This window comes from Phoca vitulina, unplaced genomic scaffold (assembly GCF_004348235.1).
Source record: "Phoca vitulina isolate PV1807 unplaced genomic scaffold, GSC_HSeal_1.0 scaffold11, whole genome shotgun sequence".
NCBI classification, from domain to species: Eukaryota; Metazoa; Chordata; class Mammalia; order Carnivora; family Phocidae; genus Phoca; species Phoca vitulina.
This window is the reverse complement of record NW_022589714.1, coordinates 35690378-35701845: the sequence shown is the minus strand read 5'-3', so window position 1 is coordinate 35701845 and position 11468 is coordinate 35690378. Positions and strand designations below refer to the sequence as shown.

The window sequence follows — 11468 nt, the reverse complement described above, 5'->3', positions numbered from 1 at the left end:
GCATGTATTCATAAATTTTTAAAGGATAAAATTAATAATTTTTAGGACTTGTGATTCAATAAAGGACTGAAGAAATATAGGTTGTTATGTTACGTTGTGATGTCGTGAGATATTAGAATTAAGAAGTTTAATTGTAGCCTAGAAGAATCTTTCCCTAAAGCATAAGAAGACCAACGATCCTACTGACATTAGATGAAGAAGTCATGTATTACGATATTCTGTGGGGCATTTAATATTAGTAGAAAACTACCATAAAACTATGAATAACCTAGATTGCAGCATTTAGGACTGTAATCTAGAAAGAACTAGCAGTCAACTGACCCTAGGAACTAAAGAGTAACCACCAGTGTCACCTATCACTATTTAAATATGCTAACTATTGCTTATTATGACTAATGGACATAGATTTTTGTTGTTGTTGTTAAAATAAAAGGTCAACATAGCCAGAAATACTGTAAGTAATTTTGCCTACTGGCATTATAGTAAATATAACTGAGATGACATTTTTGCAAACAGCTAAAACTTTATTGTTATTTTTCTTAATTTAGACTTTAGATCATAGATTTCTTAAACAATGTAATCCTGAGGAATTTAACTAAAATTATTATATCTCCATGTATCCAAAGTATGAAAAGAATAATGAAATTAAAAAGGAACTATTTGTAATGTAATTTTCCTTGACTAGGTTATGAGATTAATTGAAAATGTATGTTTACATGTATAAATCTATGGGAAATAATTTATGTCTTTATTTTTATTATAGTTAGAAAAGCCTAGTTTATATATTTTTTTCACTTACAGAGAAGAGAGACAAATTTTGATAATGCTCCAGATTCAGGTAATTTGGAAATTTCTGAAGGACTCATATAAGAACATTTGCTTCTTAGTAAGATCTAAAAGAGCACTCAGGCAGCTCCCTCCTTTGAAGATATTTTGGGATGAAAATATAACTTAGGTAAATTTTTTTTTTTGATATTGACATTTTTGTTCAAAATTCTTTTTCAAGTGTTCCTCAATAAGTAGCTTTAGTGTTAGAGTGCAAGGTACCGAATCACAGAGCAGAGCTTTACATGGTATATTAGTGTATTTGCACTATTTTACGAGGGAGAAATGAGGCTCTTTTCGTGAATGAGATGTGGTAAGAAACTATATATCATAGAACATTAGAAAAAAAGAATGTTCTTATAGGGAAAGCCATCTGAAAGTGGTGGTTTGCTATGAGATTTGTATTGATAAGACGCTGGTCTCATAATATCATACTTTTCATCATTCCTCTTTGTTATAGAAATTAGCATTCTGCTTAGCCAGGAGAGTAAGTGTTTTAGGAAAGAAAAGGAAATAAAGTGCTCAGTTTCTATTTTCATTTCTCCAGCTTGTCTATGCATGGGCAAAGACTCTTTCTTCCCAGTAGTTTTCTCCTCACTGATTCTAACATTTCCAAAAGTGACCTGTGTTTTAGAATCCTAATTTAGACAAAAATATTAGTGATGGTATCCAGTGGAAAAGAAGACCTAAGTAAAATGCCAAACACTAGTAACTTTGTCTCTTTCTGTTTGCTTAGGGTAAATGAGCAAACAAACAAATTGAATTTTCCTTCCATGGATAAGAAGTGCACTTGAACTGAGTTACTCACAGATTATTTGATTGTGCACCTCCCTAGGTAGACCACTGCCTCAAAGTCAATGTCAGGGTATTCTCTTTCTGAACCAAGTTCCATGTTCTGGGATGTCTGTAGAGAGACAACCAAACAACAGCCCTGAGAGATTTCACATTAAGGAACATTGTATTAACCAGAATGCACAAGTAGGACTGCACATGGGGGTATTCCCTTTACATTTAGATGGTCTAAACTTAGAAAGTGAAAGAGCATCAGGGAGATGTGATAAGTAATATTGCTTTGTGGCTTTAATATATTGCCGTTTAATCAAAGATTGCATGCCATTTTGTCTTTAAATACCCTTATGAGGTAGCTTGGAGAGATCTCTGCCCTTTTCAAGCTGTGATAGATTTCCTATTTAAGAGCAAGAAAGTCTATTGCTGAAAAATATGCATAATTAACATGAAAGTATAATAAAGTTGTTGATTAAACTCTAAAACTTTGGGATAATTGCATTGGTGAGGTTAAGGTCTAATTTATCAGTACCTAGCACTTGTATGTTTGAGAAGAAAAGGTACCAGAATTTCCTAATTCCACCTCAAAATAGGTGCCGCACACTGTACCAGGGCATGGGGGAATAGGACAGTTTGGTCTTTTTCTTTTTTTTTTTTTAATTATGTTATGTTAGTCACCATACAATACATCATTAGTTTTTGATGTGGTGTTCCATGATTCATTGTTTTCATATAACACCCAGTGCTCCATGCAGTATGTGCCCTCCTTAATACCCATCACAAGCTCTCTCACGTGGCTACAAAATAACCAGTGAATTAATCAAATAGAATGATGGAAGGCATTTCAGTTTCCAGGTGGAGATACCATCTCACGTTAGATAACTTAAATGATCCCCACAACATAGTATAGGCTGCCTTTGCCCAAATCCAAGTGAATAAATCTGTACAAGACTGGAAAGCAACACACTCATAATAAACTCCTCTTGTCTTTTATCCATGGCAGTCTCTCCTAGTTACTCGTAGAGTTCTTATTTCTTCTCTGGTTTGACAGAGCCCTGTGGGTAATGTGGTTGCTCTTATAAATATGGAAACAGAGGGAAAGAAACCCATACCATTCTTCTATCTGGCCATGCGGGAAACATGTGACACAGTGACAAATAACTTCTAAAAACCCCAGTTTGGATCAGTACAAACATGTGACATGGAGCAGGAATCCCACATACCTGGTAGATGTTCTTACTCCTCTGTTTCTAAAGTTTCTTTCCGATTTTTAAGACTTCATAATTAGCATGACCTGTGAACACTTTCTTAAGGAAAACTTCAACTGGGAAAAATAGTAGGGACTGACTTTCTATAATTTATAAAAGTGCAAAATTAGCAATGATTTTTTAATAAATATTATATTAAAAAATATCTACCTTATAGAGGTTCTCAGTTTAAGGTATAAGCCCATTTAATTTTGATAACATTTTTAGAGGTGCAGAAGAGATATGATTATCGACTAGTCATCTGTACTATTCTAGTATATGATTTTTGACCTTATATATTTCTCTCTTTGAATAGTTTTCTATTTTATAAGAAAAGCAAGTGACTTCCTTGTTAATAACAGAGAGGTCCTCATTAAGTACAGAGAAAACATCAAAAAATTATCTGTGATGTCTCAAAAATGCACAAAACAAAAGAATGCCAGCAGCCATCTCTGGAAATGAATAATGCTTATCTGGGTGCTTACTTGAAGCTTCTTTTCAAGGAGTCTCCCTAGTATCCCACTTTTATCCACAAAATGATCTATGGCTCTGGTTCATGCATGGAAATTCAAGAGCACAAGATCAGGTTATGAATTTGACAAATGAGAAGACAATCTTCAAGTGAAATATATTTACATATGATCAATTTTGCTAGAGTTTAAGAATCTGTAGTTTTGGGGCACCATGCAGTTCTCTGTGCTGTACCGTAAACTCTAAAATATGTGGAATTTTCCCACCTAGTCTATCATGCCTACTTATAGACAGCTTGATTTCTAAGCATGTGGGCTCACTTCTCAGGATTCCTTCAAACTTATTTCAAATGTTACCTGAGCCAATTACACAAAGCTTTAAACACAGAACACCACCACTTCCCCTTCTAACTAAAACATGATGGTGGGTCAACCCTTGGCCATTTAGTTTAGAAATCAAATAAATTTACTGCTATTAAACCTACAGATAGTTCTTTCCATGGTGGACCTGATGCACAGAGTCTTTCTTTGTTGTTTCATTTGTGATTTTGCAGGTTTCACTTGGATAAATACATTTGCAGTCATGATTTTGAAGACAACACAGTAAGAAAAAAATTAGCTCGTTTCCCCTATACAATATATTGGCATATCATTGCTTAAAAGGGTTGGTGTAAATGCCTGCACCACAGTGATGATGTTGAGTTTTATTTTCAGTTCAAGATGGGGAGATTCCAAGGGCATACCAATTCAACTATAGTCAGGTTTTGAGTCAATGTCATAAAATTTGTCACAAAATTATTTTGTAACACAGAAAGAGCAAGAATATTTTTTGTTTGTTTTGTTTTTAAAGGGAATAAAAGTGTTTCTAAGTCTCTTTTGGAAAAAAATGACACTTTTTTAGGTTCACATTTGAAAGGATTATCAGTACCATTGGCAAACACCAACAGAACAGAGCGATCCCTCTAGAAAGAGGTTGAGCAAATCATTAAGTTCTCCAATTTACAGGAGACAAGATCTAAATTCCAGTCTCAAGGTATTATATTCTCTTGTTCACCGTGAGATCAGCAAACATAAGACATTAAAGTATGAGTGATTACTGACTAACACAGAATCTGCTATGTCATTTACCTGGAAATCAGATTTAGCCTCTAGGATTTTCCAGAGGACATTCTAGAAGACGTTGCTGCCATTGACACCCAGGGAAGGCAATTTTTAAATTGTTCCCTTGAGATGGAAGTTTCTGTGGACTTTAGGCCTTTGGGACCAAAACCTACAAGGCATTTATGAATAGCTGATATGAGAATTTTAATAAAAGTTACAATAATGATGAAAATAGTGTTTTAAAAAATCCATGTACTATTAGTAACAATGCATGCAGAGTGCCAGGCATTCATAACTATTTGGTTATAAAAATATGTGACTGTAATTATGGTATTTACAGTCAACTTATAAAAATACATGTAATTCTGAATGGCAATAGTTATCCCTAGCTCTAACCACAAGCCTGGAAGGATTAGAGGATTATTATGGGAAAGTGCATGGGTAATTACAAAATGGACAAAGCTCTCACCCTCTTAAATTCAACGTTCAAGAATGGCTATTCTAGCATCATAGGAGCTTCATTTGTCAGAATTCTTCTAACCTCGCAAGGTAAAACCCAAATTCTGTGAAAATAAATAGGGATCAAATGGGAAAGGAACATTCACAGGATACAACCTTAGTGAAGAATAATTCTTTCATAGAATATTCATGCACAACTGTCAGAGAGGTTCACTATCCCTGGAAGAATTCATGGGATGACATTTAAGCACAACTTTCATTAAAAAAAGTTAGGCATGGTCTGGATTAACCAAATCTTTCCATAGTTTAGGTGAGTACCTCTTTGGAGCTTATTAACCATCATGGAGAGTGGAGTTCTTATGGCACTTTCTACTTCAAATTTGTATTCTGATGGAAGAAAATAAATTCACATTGCAGTTTAAATTCAGAAAAGGTTTTTTTTTTTTTTTTTTTTTTTACAAACATTTGAAATCTCTCTCTTTAAGGGAAAAACACATTTCAGCAAAATACAATATTCTACATAGATGAGATACTTCCCACAGGTTCTTTTCTTCCAGGAGTTGATCAGTCATCTTCTAGCAGTAGGTAGGTTCCCAATTTGAACATCATCAGTCTTTCACAAATGGACAAAACGATGGCAGTAAACTCGAAAAACTAGGGAGAGTTGCACATAAGCTACCAAAAAAGGCAGAGGTTGGGCGTTACCTGCAAATCATGATCTCATATGTTAAGATGTATCTTGGCATTTAGTAATTGGATTTTTGGAAATGCAAATATCTGAGTTTGGGAGGTCAGATGATGCTTAGTTAGATTCTTTCCAGGTTTAAATTACTTCCTAGGACTGAGTTGGGGCATTTTGGGTGGTAAATGAACTCTTCCAGAATAAGAAATTCCATTTCAAGAAATTATTGCTACAGTTCACTAAAGAGTACCATGGTGTCCTGGAAAAGATAATGTCCCTTACAAAATTCCACCCCTCTAGTCACTTGAACAATGGGAAATTCACATTTATTTTACTCACTTTGGTCCTTGAAGTCAGAACCTAACAAAGAACTGTTTTCCCTCATCCAAAAAGAGACTGTCTAGATGGAAGTATGGTATTGGAACTGCCCTGGTGGCTTGGCAGTCTATGCCACCATCCTCATATGTATTTGGCAACTGGCATGCTTGATTCTTTCTTTATAAATCAGCCTGCCAATCTTCTTTGTATGTGGAATTGTCTAAAGTAATCAAGAAAAAAAAATGACCCAAATAGGCAAGCTTTTTCAAACTTGATAAATGAATGGAGAATGGCATACCTCAGAAAGAAATGGAGTAATAGTTAATGGAACTTCTCAGCTGATTACCGCCATCTTTTGAAAGGGATGTAAAACAAATCTTCACAAATGGTGAGTAAACTATGAAAGAAGAATCCTCCTCCCTTTCCCCAAAACCCAACTCTTTAGAAACTTCTACTTCAGATATGAGATCATGATCTGTAGGTCTACTAGTGTCAAATACCATTTCATTCTAGCAGAGTCATCCAGGTTAGGGTTATCTGTGACATGAATTTAACAAATAATGTGAGAACAATAACTATATGTTTATCGCAATTATTTTCCATACTTGATCAATTGATACTCTGCCCATACGAACATAGTTGCGAAGACATGAATCATTTCTAATAGAAACTCAGTAACCTCAAGGTAGGACAAAACAAACTTCATTTGATAAAATAAAATTTGGTTAAACGATTTTCATTTTAGAGAGACCGTTCTTTCCCTTAATATCCTGGTAAACTCTTTATTTGGAAAAGTACACTAGTTTTGTTGTTTTGTCATTTCTTAATCTATCAACTTCATTTCCAAAGACTGCAACCAGAATGGTATGGTTTGTATCTCTTTTCTGAACTTAACAGAGTCCAAGAGGTTTTTTCGTTTTCCCAGATTTTAATATTTTAAATTCAATTAAAATATACAACCAAAGTTGGTGGGAAATAGTAGCTCTCTTCCAGGTAAAAGAGCTTACTAAAAGATTTTAGAATCACTGGACGTTTGTTCAGTTCTACCTGAAAATTAACTTATTTTACTGCTTGGCATGGGAAAAGGCATTTTCTAGTAATTTTCTGTGACAGGAAACACAGCATTAATCCAAGTAAGCACCCAACAGACTAAGTCTATCTGCTGGGGAGCAGTTTTAAACGTTAACTCAATGAAAACATTTACCTCAGTACTTTTTCTGAGAGAGCATTCAGCAGCAGTTACAGTTAATATGTCACCTGTGGACAGCTACAGACACCCTAGGTGGTGGGCCAACTGAGGAGCACTTTCCAGGTAACAAGAACGATGATATTGCAAGAAGCTACAAAACAATATTGCAGTAGTTAGAGTGACCACTACTATAGTGATCATGGCCTGGGTCAATGTGCCAAATATTAATGCAAGGAGCACACTAGACTTTATAGAATTAGAATATTTTCCTTACACTAAGAACCAGTTGATGGCGCGTGATGAATGGTGATGATCCATTTATTGTTTCGTTCTACAAACGCTTCCTAGTTAGATCTCCTTTCTCCTATGTTAATTATATTCCATGGCAGTATATTTTCATCATCTAAAATGAGAGCACTATAACTATGGTATACCCCAACTCTCTCTCTCTCTCACACACACACATGTGCACACACACACACGTGCACACACACACACGTGTACCCTTATACACGCATGTATTGGACAATATGTATAAAATGCTCATTTGCAGTGGGTAAGCTCTCTGAAAGTAGCCAAATCAGCCTTCCCAAATATAGAGAACCATTCAATGCCAATGAAAAGCCTTATCAACTGTTAAGCTCCAACATGAAATTTTAACCCTTGTCCATGTGATAATTGGTTTAAATGCATTTTGTGTTTTTTGCTAGGTCATCTAAAGCAAGAATCTCAAAGACTGACATTATATGTAGAATCTAATGGACTCACATCTCTGTTTATTTTGCTTCTCACACATCTCTTGATGCTGAAACATGAGTTGATTTTGAATTGCCGTTAACGCATCTATATTTAGCTAAGGCTGATTTGGCTTTCTAGAGAAAGGTCAGCCCATCTGCAAATGGACACTGTCTTCCACACAAACATCAGTGTACACTAAAGACAAATCTAAGTATATGTATATTTGGCATATATACATATATATGTACACATAAAATGGATTGGGAAGTCCTTTGGTTTAGACGGGATTAAATATGTACTTCCCAAGTGCATAGGTTTCCTTTGACCAACCTTTTCAAAACACAGATAAGAAAAGTGTCATGGCAATTTTGACATTTCCTCTCACTTTCCCTATGTAGAGGCCCCCTTTCCTTTCCTCTCCCTCTTTCTTAAGCATTTTATTTTTGAAAGTGGTTAGATCTTTTGGCTTTCAACACTCCATTGATTCGTCCATTCCTTGGAAGAGCTCTAAGATCACATCGACAAACTTATCTTTAGTGGAGAACAAGGTTGCAAATAACATTTCCCTCTTCTTTGATTCTCTCTCCCCCCCCAAGAAGCAGACACCTTGATGTGTCATGAACAATTCACTCTTGATCTGACTTTCCTTGTTATCCCTGGCCAGCCCAAGCAGCTGAGGTCTGAGCTTTACTCTCCCTGCATCGTTGTGCAATACTGGAAAAGAAAAATAATCCATTTGTCTACACCCTTCAGACTGTGGTGACATGATCAGGGTTCTCTTGGATTTCTATGCATTCAATTTCCTCTCTCTCCTTTCGTTTGGCACGTTTCTTTTTCTTGTGGTGCTTTTTGGAAGGGGGGAAGAAGGTTAGGAACACAGGTAAGATAACAAAACAGTGCAGAAGTGTGCAACCCCCAGTGAGCAGCAAGCATTTGAACAGTGTGAAGGTCAGGTTCGAAGGCACAAATAGGAGGGGGACCAACCCAATAAGAAAAGAAGTAACATTTTGCAAAATGGCTGTCCCATGCTCTTGTAGGGAGCTTTTTATACATTGTGTTCGGGTGTGCTCAGTTGCTAATACAAATGTGTAAAGCAGTGGTGCACAGTGGTCAATGGCAAAATTTAAAGTGTAGATAAGGCACAAGATAGAAATGCAATCCATGTCGACGTTCCATAATGTCATTAAGCCCAGAACGCCCAGCTCAATTGAGGTGACACTAAGAATTAGCCAGAAGTTTCCCAGAGGGTGGATCACTAGGAAAAAAGTCAGGATTAACACCAGGAGAACACCAAAGCCTGCAATCAGAACAGGCACCGTGACAGACAAGCCATAATGATCCATGAACACAAAGGAGGGGTTGAACACGATAAATCGGATGCTCTTTGATAGGGACAGGGGCCTCAATTTTTCCAACACTTCTATGACTTCCTTCTGCTTGTCTCTGCTAGTCCTGGCCACCAGATACAAGCGAGAAGCAATAATGTTGTTTTCATCCCCTGCCTTGGAGAAGATGATATCGTTTCGAAAATGCTGGAATTCTGGCTTTTTTAAAAATGAACTTTGTAGGACACTGATAAAGTCACTCTTGTTATTGGCACTGATGTTGCTAACTTTCAGGAACTGGTAATACTGCTCCACCCAGGACACTGCAGTGAACCCACTGCAGAGTCTCTGTAGATCCTCCTGGACGCTGCTGTTCCAGTACTCCAGGGGCTCGTAGATGTAGAATCCTATCACTGGGCTGTAGTTGCTGAAATATTTCTGCTGAACCATGGCATAGGAAATGCTTGGGGAGTCACTGGCTAGTAGATTGATGATGTTGGCTCTGTCACTGATCTGCAAGCACCCCATGAAGGAGAAGGAGGCATAGATGAGATAGAGGATGACAACAAATGGCTTCACGTAGATATTGGTAATCCATTCATTGTAATGTTCACGGAGGAAGTGCTGAATAAAATGGTGCTGGTAGGGGTTCGTCTCGTGATGGGATGTCTGTTGATGCCCATCACTCATCACGGTCTGGAACCACACAGGTTTGCGGTCCAGGTATTCCGCAGAGGGGATCTTACAGCAGAAGATGCTGTGGTAGCGGTTTTGCTCCAGTTGGCCCGCGAAGACCAGACAGGAGCCAAAGAATGAGAAAACGTAGAAGTAGTTCAACAGAATGGAGACACACATGTTCTGACAGAAGACCTTCACAGCCTCTATGTTTGTGAATGGGCTGGCACCCATGCCAAACGTAATGAAGTACAAGGAGCTGGTCATGGTATAGGTGACCATCACATCAGAATAGGCATCTGCTACCCTGTCTTTGAAGGGCAAATTCTCTCTTGTTCTTCGCCATCCAGACAGAAGCTCAAACACTCCTTTAGTTCCATGACCTAGTTTTTTAAAAAAAGAGAGAGAATAATCGTTTTATTATCTATTATCTATGCTAAGCAGTGCTTTAGACTCCAATCTGCAAAATGCTATGATCCTCCTATCAGGGTCTCAAAATTTGAGTTACGCAATGGGATATATTTAGTCCATGTGTCCACTTTAGCAAAGTCCAAATTAATTGGTCTTCTGGGTGAAACGAAATCTGTGTTGTCTGTCTTATTAATTCGACAAGTCATAAATAAAATTGACATTGTGTGATTTTTTTTCTCCCCCTGCACACGTTGTCTCCCTAAGCGGGTCATAAGTTGTAAATGGTAGGGGCTGTTATTCATGCATTTTCAAATGCCCCTCAACACCAGTTGAGTGCTTGATCAACTGAGGCATTGACTGATAGTCCCGAACCTCCATTTTAAGCTGACTTACATGCTGATTTAGAAAATCATAAGATGATTTTAAACACTTAAAAATCACTTTACATTGATTTTAGAAGGTTAATAATCCACTTGGTAGTCAAGTGGCTTAGAAACCAATTCCTATAGATATGATTAATTAACATTGGATGTGAGTTGAAAAAAATCCGCCAGGTCACATAAAAGACCGGGCAAAACCTTCAGGGTGAGAGATCACAGCAAGCATTTTCTTTGGGCTCCTCACAGAGCTTTTATTCACACAGTACGGATGCTGACTAACATTTGCATCATAAAAGTGGATGGGGAATGGTTCTTTTTAATCAACTTCTGTGCACTCTTTAATAAGGGTAAATAAGCAAAAGCTTCATTCAACAAATATTACTTGAGCACCTGCTATGTACCAGATACAGTTAGATACTGAACTTTTCCCCCTGCCCCAGGAACTTAACAGCTTTTAAGATACTACCACTTGCTTCCTTATCAGCAAAAGCAGAAAGCAGCTGGGAAAGTAAAGGTATTATTCCATTATCTTCAATTTCCCTCTTTTCACTTCCCCGAATTAGCTCTGTCAATTACCATCCACAATGTATCAATTGGTAACTTTCTAACTGAGTGAAAATCTTCATAGATCACTCTTGCCCTTGTAGGCAAAGCAATACTACACACAAACCTTTTCTATGAATGGATACAAGCTGTTTGGGCTCTTCTCCAAGAAACACATTAGAAAAAAATGTAGCTTAAAGGCACAAAATGACCTAGTTCAAGAAAACTTGGAAAATGGACTTCGTGTGGCACCTAGATATTGGAGCAATTCACTCAGTAATGCTTTAACAAACATATTATAATGGCTGGGGTCTTATTA

At 37.0% G+C, this 11468-nt stretch overlaps 1 protein-coding gene across 4 annotated transcripts in view; it reads right to left on the bottom strand.

Annotated features, from left to right (window-relative positions):
- Positions 1-2329: 2329 nt before the first annotated feature.
- The window catches only part of PTCHD4 (patched domain containing 4), a 188379-nt gene continuing 179240 nt past the window's right edge, over positions 2330-11468 (bottom strand). For all 4 annotated transcript variants that reach the window (XM_032409683.1, XM_032409684.1, XM_032409682.1 and 1 more), the window contains one exon: positions 2330-10198. In XM_032409683.1, coding sequence (XP_032265574.1) covers positions 8565-10198 — 1634 coding nt within the window. In that variant the 3' untranslated portion in view covers positions 2330-8564. The remainder of the gene's footprint in view (positions 10199-11468) is intronic.